Source organism: Taudactylus pleione, unplaced genomic scaffold (assembly GCF_031769625.1).
Source record: "Taudactylus pleione unplaced genomic scaffold, aTauple2 ptg000083l, whole genome shotgun sequence".
In the NCBI taxonomy this organism is placed as follows: domain Eukaryota; kingdom Metazoa; phylum Chordata; class Amphibia; order Anura; family Myobatrachidae; genus Taudactylus; species Taudactylus pleione.
In genome coordinates this window covers 540759-559738 of record NW_028284485.1, presented here as the reverse complement: position 1 = coordinate 559738, position 18980 = coordinate 540759, and the positions used below count along the sequence as shown (strand labels likewise).

Here is an 18980-nt window from a genome sequence, read left to right as displayed (position 1 = left end):
ACACTTCTCCATGGATTGACACTCCAGAGAACTTTGTATAGAGTGAGCAGCGGAAAGGATACCCCGCACACCAGCCGGGCAGCACGCAGGCTCTCTGTCACGGTGTGTACAGTGTCACACTGATACTATCTGACAATAGAGCTCATGGCTGTCATTTGCAGCTAAGTGACTCTAATATCACATTTCCTTCTCCTTTCCTTCAGGGTGAAGCAGATGCACACTCCCTACACCGGGGCACTGTAAACCCAGACGCCTCGGAGATCCTCCAGGTGAAGCGGAGGAGAGCTCTGCCCATACAGAAGTGAGCGGCTCTGGAACGCGGGCAAGATGCGTCACAGCCAGGAGACAGATATGATGGATGTTGCATTACACGGTTAATCCTGCTTGCATTGTTATGCACTATTCAATTGGCTATGATTAATATTATTATTACTAATAACCAACCAGTGGCGTATTCGTTCGCCTCACTGGGAGCATCTGCAGTATTTATTGCTATAGGTTGGAGTACTGTGGTATTACAGAGGGTGAAGTTGCACTTTCTTACTATTGGTGCTTAGTGGACACATAGTGCTGTACCGAATTCTGTCTCTAGGGGGCAGCAGAGTTATATTTTAACTTAATCTATAGGTCAGTCCCGTTTTTAGGATAGGAGATTGCCTGGTTCTTAGTCGCACGCTAGCTGATGTTTACGGAGTTGAGCGATATTTTTTTTTACAGCCCTAAAAAGTCATACGGTGCATCCCGCGGTGTGTACGCTCAGAGGCGCAGTTGCGATTGAGACTCTCGGTTTCAGAAATATGCTGGGCGGTGACTTGCGTTATGGGAGTGTGGCTGAAGTGGTTGCATACACAGATTCTTAACCGCTCACATTGAAGGTCAGACTCAGATGGCAAATTTGCACCGATGGTGGCGTCTAAAGACGCCCCAGGCGGTATTACAGCTTCCATAGATGCACACAGCAGGCATCTTAGTCCTTGCACAGTCAGACGCGCGGCTGTACACCAGGGGAAGGGCTGATACTAACATTAGCATAAAGTCGCAGTGGCGTCTACGGGAAAAGACGCTAAAGCAGTCACCACAGCGTGTGACTCAGAATATGGCACCCAGGGACGGGGATCCCCCCAGACCGCTACCCCCTGGGGGCAGAGGTAGCACATTGTGCTTTGGTACTAGAAGACTGGCAGGATCAGTTTTGTACTAGAATAAATGAAAATAGATTTTTGTCATTGTTTGTAGAATTCTGATTTGTTTGTACTGAATAAACGTCAGTAATGCACCAGTGAGTGTGAATCCTTACTGAGCGTCCATATATTCCTGCGCTGTACATCCACCGGGCACTGACCGCTGGGCCGCGGGATACCATATATATATATATATAGGGTCACAGGTCAGGGACGTCCAGCAGGGACACCAGAGAACCTGCACACCTTGTACTGTTTGCCGTTCTATACGGCTATTTAAACAAAAAACAAGAGCTTGCAAAATATACCGAGGATCTGTGTAATACACATATAATACACATAAAACCCCACAACACAACATCTGCACAGTGTTACAGAGAACTATGTCCAAGTCTTTTATACAAAAATGACAGTAAATAATAAAATATGCCGACTGCAAAATATACAAGTGAGAAAGTTGTCTAAAAAACACAAAAGAAACATCTAATGTTAAAACTAAACATAATTCATTACAGGAACACCGTAAGAAAAAAAAGTTTAACATAGCGTTAAAAGGAAGTATAGGGTATGCTGCTGTGACATATAAAGGACATTACGGCGTCCTATAAATAATTGCTAATAATGATATTAAAAGACATGAGGCCACGTGACTGCAGTCCACGTGCTTTACGGTAGGTCATGGAACCAGCGGGGTAACTGCTACAGTCCTCATATCACCATAGGCAGTTATCGCTTATAATACAGGATTATAGCATATAAATCAAACACTTCAGTATCGTTTTTGCTATTTTATCATATTTAACTTTATTATATATAATTATGTTTTGTTAGCTTTACCTTTTTGTATATTTATTTTGTGTTAAAGAAAAGTTGTACATTATAAAATGATTCAATCTATAACAGAGGGAGGGAAGGGGCCAAGTATATGGGCGGTGCAGCATGCGCTGTGGGCGGAGCAATCACAGGTTGAGCAACATTTGGTAGAGGAGGAGTTGAATGAAGTAGAGAAGTTGTACAGTAGGTATTGTTCAAGCCGTAAGTAAATAGTCTTTGTCACTCTTTGGCAATGATGAAAAATAACCCAACATGGCTACTGTAGTGAAAGACAATACAGGTTGAGTCTCCCATATCCAAAATGCTTGGGACTAGGTGTATTTTGGATATCGGAATATCCCGTATTTTGGAATATTTGCATACTATAATGAAATATCTTGGGAATGGGACCCAAATCTAAACACAGAATGCATTTATGTTTTATTTATACCTTATACACACAGCCTGCAGGTAATTTTATACAATGTTTTTAATAATATTGTGCATCAAAAAAAGTTTGTGTACATAAATGAAATTCATTTATGTTTCATCTACACCTTATACACACAGCCTGAAGGTTATTTTATACTATCTTTTTAATAATTTTGTGCTTTAAACAAAGTTTGTGTACATTAAACCATCAAAAATCAAAGGTTTCACTTTCTCAGTCATGCTAAAAATATTCCGTATTTCGGAATATTTGGATATGGGAGACTCAACCTGTAATATATTTTATGACTGTATTATGAACTACAATAGATGTCTAATCATAAATATTTTATGTCATTTTATTACAAACAGCTTTTTTTTTTTTCCTAAGCTACTCTTAACATGAACATGACAATGTTTTCATTCTATTTTCTCATCATGTTTTTATGGGTGTTTAAACTACCACTCAATTAATAAAATACAATCCCTTTTTTGTTTTGGTTATTAATATAATTGTAGGACTACATTTATTATTCTTTTAAATTCTATCACTAGTACTAATTTCATAGAACAACCCTACCCCTAACATGATCTGATATTGGGGCCTCAATTGTGCAATAATAACCTTATTAAGTACATGACTGGCAGGCTTCTTAAGTATATACATCATGTGGGATGTGGGTACAGGTCTCATTATATCCATTGTACAAGTTACAGTTATATACATCGCACATTTCACAACATAAGGGACCAGATTGGGGTAGATGGTGACATTAGGGACAGTAATGGGTCTGTATTTGTAGACGCCCTTGGTTCTTAATGTCCTGTACGCCCTGAGTGTTGTCAGTCTTCGGGCAGACGGAAGTTGTCACGTTACCGGATTACCTAAGTACGTTGTATACAAGGTCCATTCTCACCGTGGCGGTTCTAGGGATATAGTTTCATTTGGTTTTCGATCCACGAGACGAATCTGAAGACGTGTGAGTAAACCCCCGGCTTGTCCTTTAAACCGCACTTCTCCCCCCAGCTAACCACGCCAGCGACTTGTATCACACCATTGTGATCACAGGCCAGCGGACCGCCGGAATCGCCCTAGAACAACAACAATCGATCAGATATTTTAAAGCGGCGCATTGTCTGTACCTAAAAAAAAAAACCACTCATTACCACATTAAGGGGTCTATTCATTATGTTTATTATCAGGGTCCGAGAGGACCCCGAAAATTAACATACTAACTTGCGGCGAGAGCCAGAGACAGCTGATCTGAAAATCGTCTGTCTCCCCAGAGCGACTTCACTGCTCCTTTCAAAGCAGTGAAATTTAGCACAGCCAATCTTACTCGGCAGTGCTAGTGTGTGTGCGTGACCTAGAGTTCAAAGCTCCGGCATCCAGCGGAAGGAACCGGACAGGGGCAGAAAAATCCCACATAGGGGAGGAGCGAGGTGTGTGCTGCGAGCAGGAGAAAACGCCATCTGAAGATGCGATTGCTCCCACAGTCAAGCTCCGAAAATATAGCATTTTCTTAGCTTGATGAATTCCGTACCCATACTAGTGTATGGGGACAGCGGGCCATTCCGGGAGAGGAAGGTAAGCAGGAGATATCTGTGATACTAGTGTATGGGGACAGCGGGCCATTCCGGGAGAGGAAGGTAAGCAGGAGATATCTGTGATACTAGTGTATGGGGACAGCGGGCCATTCCGGGAGAGGAAGGTAAGCAGGAGATATCTGTGATACTAGTGTATGGGGACAGCGGGCCATTCCGGGAGAGGAAGGTAAGCAGGAGATATCTGTGATACTAGTGTATGGGGACAGCGGCCATTTCGGGAGACAAAGGTAAGTAGGAGATATATGTGATACTACTGTATGGGGACAGCGGGCCATTCCGGGAGAGGAAGGTAAGCAGGAGATATCTGTGATACTAGTGTATGGAGACAGCGGGTCATTCCGGGAGAGAAAGGTAAGCAGGAGATATCTGTGATACCAGAGTATGAGGACAGCGGGCCATTCCGGGAGAGAAAGGTAAGCAGGAGATATCTGTAATACTAGTGTATGGGGACAGCGGGCCATTCCGGGAGAGAAAGGTAAGCAGGAGATATCTGTAATACTAGTGTATGGGGACAGCGGGCCATTCCGGGAGAGAAAGGTAAGCAGGAGATATCTGTGATACTAGTGTATGGGGACAGCGGGCCATTCCGGGAGAGAAAGGTAAGCAGGAGATATCTGTAATACTAGTGTATGGGGACAGCGGGCCACTCCGGGAGAGGAAGGTAAGCAGGAGATATCTGTAATACTAGTGTATGGGGACAGCGGGCCATTCCGGGAGAGAAAGGTAAGCAGGAGATATCTGTAATACTAGTGTATGGGGACAGCGGGTCATTCCAGGAGAGGAAGGTAAGCAGGAGATATCTGTAATACTAGTGTATGGGGACAGCGGGTCATTCCAGGAGAGGAAGGTAAGCAGGAGATATCTGTAATACTAGTGTATGGGGACAGCGGGCCATTTCGGGAGACAAAGGTAAGCAGAAGATATCTCCTGCTCTACCTTCTTGATGAATGGCCCAAAAACTTAATTTCTACAATAGCAGGTGAAAATGTTCATTTTCATATGCTTTTGTAGACATTAAGTGATAATGAATTGACCCCTTAGCAAGAATATATTGGGGTAGCTAACTATCAATACCAGTAACTACTGTACATACGTCCCAACATTTCAGTTCTAATGGTGTCTACACACATGGCGATATTTTACCCGATCTGGCCGATTCCGACGCATCGGAACGACAGATCGTGTAAAATATGCCCAAATCGTGAGTCCCCACTCACGATGCGATGCGCTTCCCCGCAGGTCGCACATCGCATCTTCAGATCTGCCGTGCTGTAGGGCAGATCTGACAATCTCACGTCACGATGCACTGGATAGTTTAGGAGGCACGATAGATCGTGTGGCAAATTGGCATCTTTTTCAGACCAAATCGTGCCCACGACTGCCGGGGAGAGTTCAGGGGGAAATCGTATACGTTGTGGGATTGTGAGCACATCGCTATGTGTGCAGGCGCCTTAAGAATTAGGACAGGAGGCACGGCCAAGTCACAATGAGGCTGTAGCCACACCCATGGGGGCGTGCCAAGCACTTATAAAGTGATGTGCCCCTCCCCTAAATACCCATTCATTTGCACCTGTGAACTGGAAACACATCCCAACTTCCCATAGATGGGCTGTCATGTCTGGAGGTAGGACAATGCTTTAGAATCGGAGGTGAGACAATGCTTAAGAACCCCCTCCCTTTTAAACTGGGGCAGTTTAAAGTATGTCATTATTATGGCATGGAGTTTGCAAAGGTTAACTCACCGATTCGCTGGCGCAGGCGCTACTCTATGCGTATGGTGAATTGAGAGTTTGCGTTTTACAGATGATGGGTATATTAGTGTTTGTTTCTAGACCTAAGCTGCCTGATCGCTTATAGCGCTGTCCTAGAAAGAGGGAGGAGCCTGAGCTGAACCTGTCACACATCCCTAAGGGGGAGATGTATCAACTTTCTGAAGAGGACAAGTAGAGACATTTCCTATAGCAACCAATCGGCCTCTAGCTATCATTTATCAAGCACATTCTATAAAATGATTGCTATATAAGCTGACTAGGTTGCTATGGGTACACTCCCCCACCTGTCCTCTCTAGAAGGTTTGACCCATCTTCCCCCAGTGTTCTGAGTAGAGAGGTGCGGTTCGTCATTCCTGAAATACTAACACACCCGAACTTAGGGGTTCTGAGTCGAATCGAGTTCCAGTTCAGAATTACTTTAGGGAGAACCAAGGGGTCTATTTACTAAGCAGTGTTAGAGACAGAGTGAAAAGTGATAAGAAAGTGATAAGGTGCCAGCCAATCAGCTCCCAACTGTCATTTTTCAAACACAGCCTGTGAGATGACAGTTGGGAGCTGATTGGCTTGCACCTTATCACTTTCTTATCACTTTTCACTCTGTCTCCTAACACTGCTTAGTAAATAGACCCCCAAGTCTTGATTTGGGTCTGCTTTCAGTTTGCAAACCAAATTTGGGTTTTGGATTGCATGTAAACAGGTCCAAACGACACGATTTTACCCGTTTGTATAGATTTTTTTTTTTTACGCTGAAGTCAGTGATATGGGTCGAGCGAATACACGAAGAGGTCACGCAATAGCGCAACACACCTGGCAACTGTCTACTCCTCCTTCTGGTACCCCAGCACAGATCATACTGCTGTCGATTAGTTTCCCATAAGATGCGGTATCGGAGCAGTTGCTGACCGGGATCACCCGGACGGTGGCGTCAAGCATCTGGGCTGAGTAACCTGAAATACACACACAGAGAAGTGTGACTATAATGCATGTATATTGCTTATCAGGGCTAGTAGCGGCTATCCGGATGCTCAGTAGTACAGGGCTACATCATAAATGTGCATAATAATCACCGGGATTCTCAGCAACTCTCCCAATTCATCACGCGGGGCTTCTCGCACTGGCTGCTTGTCATTAGCTGGCAACTAGAAGGAGCCCAGAATCTCTGGACTATAGTAATGTTATACAGTAGGTGTCATTTGTCCAGAGCGGGTGGAATTTTTTCATTGGGATTTGGTGGTCTTTAGGGTCCCCCCCCCCCCCCACGTGATCAATAATGAATCAAAAAAAGATTTATTTAATTTTTCTTTATTTAATAAACTTATGAACGAGGGTTTTGAGGCGTCTTTTATTCAATTCAACTTTAATTAACTCCTCCGTCAACTAGGAAATGGGAGTCTGAGGGGCAGGCCGATACGCCATGGATGCCGCTGATTGCCCTGCCCGCGGTTGTGAAACACGCCTCTGATTCCCACCGCTGAATGTCAGCATTCCCGCAGACTCCCGGAAATATGGAGAAGTGTTTATTACAGGTACAATTATGGGCTTGAGTTATCCAGCTCTCCTCTGCTACTTTTGGACTGCGCCGAGGCCCCACCGTTACAACCGCCACTGCCTGTAACCGCAGCTGGAACTTTTCATGGAAAGACTCTGAATCTGAGTGTAATTGGAGCGTTCTCGCACAGCACATGTTGTGGCACCGAGTGTACGCAAGTGTGAGCGATGTCGTACACCGCAAATACGCGGCCACCTGCGACTGAGGTGTAATTGTGCTGTGACGAGGCAAGTTCTAATGTCGGCAAAGTGTGGGTGTACTGATGCCACGGCGTGTCATGCTGAGTTGGGCGGAAACGCAAATACGCCTGTTGATATGAACTAGAAGTAAACCAAGTGTACAGATACGGGGCGGACAGACCACCTAGATAAACGCACAACTCTTATACAGGAGAATATATTCCCGTGTACACAAGCAGCGGCATCTACGGTAACAGGTCCTATGTGTGCAAAGTCCAAACATCTGTGTAATAATAACAGGTAGCAGCTAAGAAACACACCTATTTCTGTCATCCCCCAGCCAGATATCAGGCAGATCTGCCCTGGCGAGACCTCGTGGTCCGGTAAACACGCCGTCTTCACAAACTTTGTCTCCCTCGCGCACTTTCCATTAACTTTCTTTAGTTTCATAAGAGCTGCAATAAGGAGAAGAACAGTGAGGACCCTGAACTATCCCAGGCGACTCTCTACTCATCCAACACAAAGGTTCTGCGCCCTGACGTTATAGTGGCCGAAACTGGAGATAATGGCTCTGAGTCTTAGGGGTAAAGTGATGTTGCCCATAGCAACCAATCAGATGCTACTTAACATTTAACTAGCACCTTCTAGAAGATAATAGCTAGAATCTGATTGGTTACTATGGGCAACATCACTTTTAAAACTCACTTCTAGAAACTCTCACTTTAGTAAATTTACCCCTTAGTTGGGAGCAAAGCAAACATAAAAATCAAGGGGTCTATTTACTAAGCAGTGTTAGGAGACGAGTTAAAAGTGATAAGGTACCAACCAATCAGCTCCCAACTGTCATTTTTCAAAAACAGCCTGTGATATGGCAGACAGGAGCTGATTGGATGCAGGGGCGTATCTATAATGGGTGCAGGGTGTGCGGGGCACATGGGGTCCTGGGACACACCCTGCACCCACAGCATACTTACCTCTCCGTCGGAGCGGGGGTCCTGCCCTCTAAAAACGACTGGAAAATGGCCACCGCGGCCATATTGCCATCGTTTGCGTATGCGGAGTACAGGCCACCGCGGACATTTTCCCGGTGACCTGTGCATACTCTATAGACTCTGGGTGCACTCTAGTGCCCACAGTCTATAATTCCGGCTCAGTGCGCTGCCGGCTGCCGGACATAGAGGAGAGGGCCCGTGTCGGCGACTGACTGGTACCTTCTCACCGTTTACTTTATCTCCTAACACAGCTTAGTAAATAGACCCCTAAGTAACATTGCACAGACCATGCTACACTGCATTTATTCTCTTTTGCATGCAGGGTTTTAGTACTGGCTGCTTCAGTGTGTAGCCCACAAATGCTGGACAGCTTTATTCGTATGCAGCAATTTAGAGTTAGTACGCGCCCCTCCCAAATTCAATAGCATCAACAATCAATTGGCCCAATCCTTATTTCAGCCGAAAACTGCAGGGATAGGTGATGGCTCTCGTCCAATCAGTCCCTGCAGGTGGCGGAAGCTCCTCCCCGTGTTCAGTAATTACACTGCCAGTGTTTCCTGCAGTGTCATTTCACAGCTTTACAAGAATGACATTATATATATATATATATAGAATGATATAGATAGATAGATACACGCATATATATATATATATATATATACTGTATACTTATAAGTACACTAAATTTATAGCTCTTCCCTGTGTTTGTCCACCTTTAATTCATACTGCTGCCCCCACATTCTCCTCCATGGAAGCTCCACCTGGGAGATGGGGGAACCTATGGGGGAGGGAACAGTAACAATTCAAGGCCGACACGTTTAAGGAAGGGCTATATATAATTATATACACGCTGTGCTGATATGGGGCGTCTTCAGACAACCGAAAAGACTGCCTGCGGGGACTGCGCAGTGTTGATGCAGCCTCTGTCCCTCAGTCTTTCCTGTACAACGGAGAAAACTTAGGGGAAAATAATCAAGTAATCGCGTCGATGTTGGCCGAAAATATTGCTGCCAATTTCGACATGATTGCTGAATAGAGGGGCTGATTCAGCAAGGAACGCAGTTGTTAATATGCACGTAATCGGCCGATTGTTGCGTACTGCGAATCGCAGTGCGTGTGTGTGAACTAGCCATTGCGATTGGGACTGCGAACGCAGTGACCATGCAGACCCATCGCAGAGTGACTGACAGGAAGTGCATTTTGTGGGTGGTGACGGGGGGGGGGTGGCCGGGGGCGAACGCAGGCGTGCCAGAGCGTTTTAACGCTGTTGCATGGGCGTGCATAAATTATCGACTGCGATGCCCTACACAGCCTGAGCTCTCACAGCGTGCGTGGAAATTAGCAATTCCTGAGTAAGGTCAGAGCTTGTGCAGGTGCGATGGTACTCGATGTTACTGATGTTTTCGCAGTCCTGCTAAACATTACTGATGTGTGTAAGATAAAGTGGGCATCCTTATGTTGTTCTGAGATTGCAATGCGATCGCAATGAATTCGCATATTATTGCAGTGAGACTGCGTGCATAATCGCTTTTGCATTCGTATCTGCGTTCCTTGTTGAATCAGGCCCAGAGTCCTTAGGTTGAGTAAATCGCCTCTGTGGACGAACTTGTTTTGAAAGTGATCCAACAACCAACATAACGGAAAAGACAAAACAGCCTCACCCTCATCCCCTTGTAGGGCCGTATTCAATTACAAGCGAAAAAGTCAGTTTCCGCGATACTTTTTCGCCGATGACGTAATTTTCACCAATCCCATTTATCCCCGTATTCAATTTGGACGACTTTTCGCCACTGCGAAAAGTTTGAGCCTTGTAACCAGCGGAAAAGCTTCGCCAATGGATACCCGGTGGAAAAAGTGCAGAATCAGGGTTTTGGGGTGCAAAATTGCAGCAACCCTTTCTACACCCCCTTGATGCTAATTGCATCAAAAACCGCAAAAAAAAACACAAAAGGCACCCCAAAAAAGTGGGCAAAAAAAACCAACAAAGTGGTGGGTACAAAAACTAGCGAAATAGCCTTTGGGGAGGGGAGTCTGGAAGTATGGGGGAGGTGTATTTTGTATTGCAGCTGTTTGCTGAAAGTGCATTTTTTTGCGCTTTTTAATGTTTGACTTTAGCAACTTTAAAATATGCTTGCACCCATTTTCATGTACCCCAAATTTGATGGGACAACTTATTTTCCCCCCAAAAAAATTATTAACCACTTGCTCAAAGACGCTAAATAGCGCCTATTGAGACCATTTAAAAACCCCAAATACCTTTAGCGGGGCTAATCGGGGGTATCCATAGTGGGTCCCGTTTTTGCCGACTTTCAATTGAATACGGGGATACGCGCGATACTTTTACGCACCTAAAACCAGCGATGACGGCAAATTCCGACAACTGACTTTTCGCTTCTAATTGAATACGGGCCATAATTTCCTAGTTGTGCTATAGGGCCCTGTTATACATACACCGACCACTTACCAATGTCATTGTGCAAACTGCGGATTCCCTCCCTGTAACTTTCATGCATTATTATATTCTGTACTGCAAACACTTGCTCCTGGGTCTCCACCTTCTGCAGATCCACAATACCCAGCACCACTTTCCAGAGGCTTGGCAGCGGCCTAGGCGACAAGAGGCGTGGTACAGGTTACATTGTAATGTGCCAACCAATCCAGTCACCAGTTCTGAACTTATATTATGCAACGGGGACATTTCCAGAGACAACTCTTTGACACCTTATATCATGCTTAGGCTGCCATGTCCTCCACAAAGCGGTGTACAAGCCTATACATGAAGGTTATCTGAAGGTGGCAAAATCACTTTAACAATAGACTCCCATACTGGGGTCCTCACTCTGTTATCCGCTCCCCTATTGACGCATGTAATTACCTGTATAGGTATGGCATGAAAAACGAGCAGCAACCAAGTGCCGGCTATGGGGTGCCCACATTGCTGTATACAGAGGGGCATGTTGTCTGAGAACGGGGATCTCCTACATCTGACTCCTTGCTGGAGACTTACTGGCTTTAGGAGGAGACTTCTGTGGGATACTCACAGCGGCTTTAGGCAATGGGCAGCGGTCAGGATCCAGCACTCTGCAATTAAAACGCCCCCACAGAGATGGCCGCCAGGATACGGTGGCACGGGAGACCTCAGCTGCAGTGATGCCAACCACGGGTGTTTTCCGGGCTGTGTCCTCTTCCCACCGATTATCCTTCTGCGGGAGTCATTCGCCAGCTCCCTGATGCCGCACGTGGAAAATGAGGTGTCCGCTTTCACCGTTATGCCGGGGGGCGCCGTGGATTTTGCCAGCTTCATAATCGTGGTTACATTAGGATGTGATACTGAGAAGCAGACAGGAGGAATAGCAACGTTATTGGGAACGGAAAACGTAGGAATGTTTGTGGTTCTCTGGACTATGAACTGCAGTGAAACTCTGTTCTGTCTTATCTGTCTGAAACATAACTATAAGTTCCAGCTGTCCCCGGCTTGAGCGAAGGACATGGCTGATAGAGCCTCTCTGGCTGGCATTGTAATATAGCACAGGGGGACAGAGATGGGAAAGTGGCATCATAAACACCATGAACTTGGCATCTCAGTCCATCCAGCATTGGTGCTGTGCCAGGCGGGGGCATCAACCAGAGCCCTTCACTGCTGGTTCTTGCTGAGCCTCATATGACTTTAGGGCTTAACGCCCCAACCATTCATTAGACACGCCCTCTTTATTCTGTGCTTATGTGAGTGTAATACCCAGTTATGCCCGTGCGTTGGAATGCGTACCACCCTATACCGCTTGTAGTTGTGCGCACTTGGTGCCGGAGCTTGCGCAGAGTGAGAATGCCTAAGAAACGCTCCACAAACGGACTAGCGCTCAGCTCTGCCTCGTTCCCAATGATTTTCCAGTAAGAAAATGCAGATTCCGAAGCCGACGGAAGACAATAGGGGGGAGATGTATCAAGCCTCGGAGAGAGATAGAGTGGAGAAGTTGTCCAAAGCAGCCAATCGGCTTCTGTCATTTCACGGGCTGTGCTAGATAAAATATAGCTAGAGGATGATTGGTTGCTATGGGCAACCTCTCCAATTGTCCTGTTCATGAGGTTTGATACATCTCCCTCTTAGGATGTGTGAAACATTCAGCTAATGCTCCTCCCTCTTCGCTTATAGCGCACTCCTAGAGAGAGACACAATTAGCTTAGGTCTAGAAACAAACACGAATATGCCCAGCGACACTAAAAGCAGCTTCTCCAGGGATTGATACAGAGATTAAGACAAGTCCCCATCGCTTCATTTTAATTAGTTACATAAATGACAATTTACAGTGTAATAATTCCAGGGTTAGCAACCGTGCAATCTTCTGGCAGCTTCTGAATGCCCAGTGCACCTGGTAGGAAAATTACGCCATATGACAACAGCGGAGGCACTGTACAAGAGACATAGGTCGGGATGTGCTAAGGGTGCGGTGACCATTCCGCCAGTCACCGCAACCTTGCTAATTGCATATGTATTAACATATGCGCTTAGTATCGCAAATGACAGCTCTTGCGATAAGAGTTGCCCTTTGCGAAGCAGCCAACGCCGGGTGACGGGGTCTCCGTTGGACCCCGCCCCCTCCTCGCCCTGGGAGATCCCTGCAAGTCACATGTGCAGGAATCCCCGGGCTCCTCCTCCTCCCTGCACCCGGAAGAAGATTAGGAGGCGGAGGACTCAGGAGGAGCGCGGGCCGGCGACCATGGAGAGCAGGTGAGTGGGGGCCAGCGCTGGGCGACGGCGAGGCGTCGGGAGCGGGGTGCTGTAAGAAGCCCATAGGCTTCTATAGGGTAACGCCAGGTTTTTCTGGCGTTACCCTCTGCACCGATAAAAGGGCGGCCGGAGCTTAGTACATATGGAAATGCGGTAAAAAAAAACCAGAAAAAGTGGGTTTTCACCGCATTTTTCCTTTAGTACATCCCGCCCAATATAATAAAGTATTTTACACTTATTCAATTAGGACTAGAAGGGACAGTGGCGCACAGACATGAATAGTGCACACTGGGGGCACAGGCTGGGAACGCTGGGATTTGGAGCCATACTTACTCTTTGCACAGTCAGGAACATCACAAAGGTTCCATCTCAGCTTCCCGTCCTCACCCATAAAGTAGCACCAGGGCTTCTCCGCACCATCTGGGTTCCTGAGGGAAGGGAGCAGAGATTACGTACAGCTGTAACTGGGAGACGCAGGTGAGCCGTTGCGTTACAATATTATTCAGTTTTCATGTTGGGATTCTGGAGAACATAATACGACAATTAATTAGGGTTTTTATTGCAGAAAATGTCAAAGTATGGGACATATTCTCTAAAAACTTTTAGTCCTGTTTTATAGAATATAATAAAAATAAAAAATTATTTAAACGTTGACACATTTAGTAATACAATTTCCTGCCAAAAAAAACCCAAACGAAACAACTGATTTACTAGAAATAAGGTGTAAATTAATTATTTATTTTTGCTGAAATTTCACTTTTATCTTTCCAGAATATCCCTCTAAATTACAAAATTACATACTCTGCTTCCAAATCACCTTCCTGCTACTCTGAAAAGGTCCTGGTGGGGCGAGGTAAGGAGTTCCAGGGGTGAGGAGCAGAAATGGTGAAGATGGGAGTAGTAGGGGAGTATAAGGGGAGGGGGGGAGGGGGAAGGTGTATCTCACAGGCACAACAGAGTAGAGGTGCTGGGGTATATCTTGGGAAGAGATCAGGGATGTTTGTACAGATGTGTCCTCATGGTATGCAGTCGGGAAGCCGGCAGACCTAATCCCGACAGCCGGCTTCCCAACTGCTTTATCCCGGTGAGGGTTAAATGACAGGTGTCTAAATCTAGACGTCTGTCATTTGACTGACGCCGGGAGACCGGCACCCGGCACCCGGGGGGCTTAGGTTTAGGCTGCGGGGAAGGGGGGATTAGGGTTAGGCACTCCTAAAGGAGGGTTAGGGTTAGGGGAGGGAATTAGGTTAGTCTATACTTACCTTAGGGACGATCAGGATTTTCACCCATGGCGGGCAGCCGCTGTCGGGATTCTAACCACCGGACTTGCATCCGGCGGTAAATAATACCGATTCCGTCCTCATAAGGGGTATATTTACTAAAGTGACAGTTTATAGAAGTGGAGATGTTGCCCATAGCAACTAGTCAGATTCTAGTTATTATTTTCTAGAAGGTGTTATTTAAATGTTAAGTAGAATCTTTAGTAAATGGCATCTATACAGACATATGCCCGACTCAGACGCTCTGAGAGAAGTAGCGCACCGCTTTCTTTCACTTTAAATCTCATTCTTATCGCAGAGGCAGCGAAACACCACTCACTGTGCACTAGAGACGCTGGGCTGTGACTTTAACCGCACAGGAATTAGTTTTAAACACATACAATTTTGCCGTTGAAGCACGACGGAACTAGGCATGTGAAACACCAGCGGCCGCTGAATCGTAGCGCATAAAGACTCAGCCGCACGCAAAATGTCGCACATCAAAATTATCAGTGCAGTCTCCCAGAGCAGCTTTGTCACGCTCAGTTGTTTTATTTATGCAGATAAGACGCACATTTTGAGCGAAAAAGACACGGTGCGGACGAGTCATCTGGGACTTGGCGCGACTGGAGCCACAGTGAATAGAGACCAGGGGCGGCTCCTACCTTTTGGAGAGAAAGGGGCTGCCATTCAATTCGGGTGGAGCAGCAGTCGGTTCAGGGTACATCCATTGCGCAAATAATCTACACACGCATGCACAAATAATCTACACACATGCATGCGCAAATAATCTACACACGAATGCACAAATAATCTACTATGGAAGGTAGGGAAAAGTGTGCATTCGCACAAAACCCGGCCTTTAGGGACTGCTTCATCTGCACAGGTGCAGTGAGCTGTGGAGGGACACAGGTGCAGTGAGCTGTGGAGGGACACAGGTGCAGTGAGCTGTGGAGGGACACAGGTGCGGTGAGCTGTGGAGGGACACAGGTGGGGTGAGCTGTGGAGGGACACAGGTGGGGTGAGCTGTGGAGGGATGCCGGTGGGGTAAACTGGAGGGACACAGGTCGGTATCGCTGCTGGAGGGACACAGTTGGGGTGAGCTGAAGAGATGCAGGTAGGATGACGCTGGTGAGACGCATGGGGTGGTGCAGAAGAGACACTAGGAGGTTGGTGTTAAGGAGACGTAGGAGGGAATGATACTGAAGAGATGCAGGAGGGGATACACTGAAGAGACACAGTGGGGTATGATGCTGAAGAGACGCAGTGGGGGATGATGCTGCTGAGATGCAGGGGGTATGATACTGAAGAGTCACAAAGGGGGGGGGTGTTATTATTAAACTTTAATTATAGGGCACCACATGTGGTCCGCAGCTCCATTCAGAGGGCAAACAACCAGAGAGTTCCACCACCCCTCCGAGACCTGCCCGTAATACACCTACACTGAAAGAGCTGGAATATATGTGTCGAAAGACCACAATTCTAAAATACTTTAGTTTAGTTTAGTGTAATAGGAGGATTTACATCACAAGAGTAGAAATGTGTTTCTCTTGTTAATGAACAGATAATTGGTCTCGCTTGCTACTGAATATCATTTGCAATTTATGAATAATTGAGCTGTAACATATGGTGTCTGATGCATTTATGTACCGGCAGAAGTTGTGCTCCCCAATCCCGTGCTCCCATATCTCAGGGATAAAGGCACTGACGCTTTCCCTAAGCAGGTGATGCGAGTCCCAGGGCAGGCAGCTGTATCTCTCCTCTGTGTAGCTGACATAACCACGGTACCGAATTCCATTAGTCCTGTAGCAGTCATGTGACGCTGGTGGGGGAGATTGTGTTAGAGTAGGATCTTGTGGAAAGCATTTTAAAATAATCTCTCCTAGACAAAATGACAGGACAGAGTGCAATGCAAAGAGAGACACACTACAGAGAGAGAGAATATCAAGCAGTATGTACACTACAGAGAGAGAGAGAGAATATCAGGCAGTATGTACATTACAGAGAGAGACAGAATATCAGGCAGTATGTACACTACAGAGAGAGAGAGAGAATATCAGGCAGTATGTACATTACAGAGAGAGACAGTGTATCAGGCAGTATGTACACTACAGAGAGAGAGACAGTATATCAGGCAGTATGTACACTACATAGAGAGATAGTATATCAGGCAGTATGTACACTACAGAGAGAGAGAGAGAATATCAGGCAGTATGTACACTACAGAGAGAGATAGTATATCAGGCAGTATGTACACTACAGAGAGAGATAGTATATCAGGCAGTATGTACATTACAGAGAGAGACAGAATATCAGGCAGTATGTACACTACAGAGAGAGACAGAATATCAGGCAGTATCTACACTACAGAGAGAGAGAGAATATCAGGCAGTATGTACACTACAGAGAGAGATAGTATATCAGGCAGTATGTACACTACAGAGAGAGATAGTATATCAGGCAGTATGTACACTACAGAGAGAGACAGAATATCAGGCAGTATGTACACTACAGAGAGATACAGAATATCAGGCAGTATGTACACTACAGAGAGATACAGAATATCAGGCAGTATGTACACTACAGAGAGAGAGAGAGAATATCAGGCAGTATGTACATTACAGAGAGAGACAGTATATCAGGCAGTAGGTACACTACAGAGAGAGATAGTATATCAGGCAGTATGTACACTACAGAGAGAGAGAGAGAATATCAGGCAGTATGTACATTACAGAGAGAGACAGTATATCAGGCAGTAGGTACACTACAGAGAGAGATAGTATATCAGGCAGTATGTACACTACAGAGAGAGACGGAATATCAGGCAGTATGTACACTACAGAGAGAGACAGAATATCAGGCAGTATGTACACTACAGAGAGAGACAGAATATCAGGCAGTATGTACACTACAGAGAGATACAGAATATCAGGCAGTATGTACACTACAGAGAGAGAGAGAGAGAAACTCAGGCAGTATGTACACTACAGAGAGAGACAGGATATCAGGCAGTATGTACACTACGGAGAGAGACAGTATATCAGGCAGTATGTAAACTACAGAGAGAGACAGTATATCAGGCAGTATGTACACTACAGAGAGAGAGAGACAGAATATCAGGCAGTATGTACACTACGGAGAGAGACAGTATATCAGGCAGTATGTACAATACAGAGAGAGACAGGATATCAGGCAGTATGTACACTACAGAGAGAGAGAGAGAGAGAGAGAGAGAGAGAAACTCAGGCAGTATGTACACTACAGAGAGAGACAGGATGTCAGGCAGTATGTACACTATAGAGAGAGACAGAATATCAGGCAGTATGTACACTACAGAGAGAGACAGTATATCAGGCAGTATGTACACTATGGAGAGAGACAGTATATCAGGCAGTATGTACACTACAGAGAGAGACAGAATATCAGGCAATATGTACACTACGGAGAGAGAGACAGCATATCAGGCAGTATGTACACTACAGAGAGAGAGACAGTATATCAGGCAGTATGTACACTACAGAGAGAGAGACAGTATATCAGGCAGTATTGTACACTGCAGAGAGAGAGAGAGAGACAGTATATCAGGCAGTATGTACACTACAGAGAGAGAGAAACTCAGGCAGTATGTACACTACAGAGAGAGACAGAATATCAGGCAGTATGTACACTACGGAGAGAGACAGTATATCAGGCAGTATGTACACTACATAGAGAGATAGTGTATCAGGCAGTATGTACACTATGGAGAGAGACAGTATATCAGGCAGTATGTACACTACATAGAGAGATAGTGTACCAGGCAGTATGTACACTATGGAGAGAGACAGAATATCGGGCAGTATGTACACTACAGAGAGAGACAGTATATCAGACAGTATGTACACTACAGAGAGAGACAGAATCTCAGGCAGTATGTACACTACAGAGAGAGACAGAATATCAGGCAGTATGTACACTACAGAGAGATACAGTATATCAGGCAGTATGTACACTACATAGAGAGATAGTGTATCAGGCAGTATGTACACTATGGAGAGAGACAGTATATCAGGTCGTATGTACACTACAGAGAGAGAGAGAGACAGAATATCAGGCAGTATGTACACTACAGAGAGAGAGACGGTATATCAGGCAGTATGTACACTGCAGAGAGAGAGAGAATATCAGGCAGTATGTACACTACAGAGAGATACAGAATATCAGGCAGTATGTACACTACAGAGAGAGACAGGATATCATGCAGTATGTACACTACAGAGAGAGAGAGAGACAGAATATCAGGCAGTATGTACACTACAGAGAGAGAGAGAGAGAATATCAGGCAGTATGTACAATACAGAGAAAGACAGGATATCAGGCAGTATGTACACTACAGAGAGAGAGAGAGAAACTCCGGCAGTATGTACACTACAGAGAGAGACAGGATATCAGGCAGTATGTACACTACGGAGAGAGACAGTATATCAGGCAGT

The 18980-nt window shown here is 45.6% G+C and overlaps 2 protein-coding genes across 3 annotated transcripts in view; one reads left to right on the top strand and one right to left on the bottom strand.

Moving 5' to 3' along the window:
- NRAP (nebulin related anchoring protein) overlaps positions 1-1279 on the top strand; it is a 157116-nt gene extending 155837 nt beyond the window's left edge. For both annotated transcript variants that reach the window (XM_088468250.1, XM_088468251.1), the window contains exon 42: positions 204-1279. In XM_088468250.1, the coding sequence (XP_088324376.1) occupies positions 204-305 (102 nt within the window). In that variant the 3' untranslated portion in view covers positions 306-1279. The remainder of the gene's footprint in view (positions 1-203) is intronic.
- Positions 1280-3350: 2071 nt separating this feature from the next.
- HABP2 (hyaluronan binding protein 2) overlaps positions 3351-18980 on the bottom strand; it is a 30889-nt gene continuing 15259 nt past the window's right edge. Inside the window, exons 5-11 of the mRNA XM_088468245.1 lie at positions 16159-16330; positions 13583-13677; positions 11565-11853; positions 10988-11130; positions 7852-7986; positions 6611-6750; positions 3351-3515 (exon numbers count right to left, since the gene is read on the bottom strand). Coding sequence (XP_088324371.1) covers positions 3351-3515; positions 6611-6750; positions 7852-7986; positions 10988-11130; positions 11565-11853; positions 13583-13677; positions 16159-16330 — 1139 coding nt within the window. The remainder of the gene's footprint in view (positions 3516-6610; positions 6751-7851; positions 7987-10987; positions 11131-11564; positions 11854-13582; positions 13678-16158; positions 16331-18980) is intronic.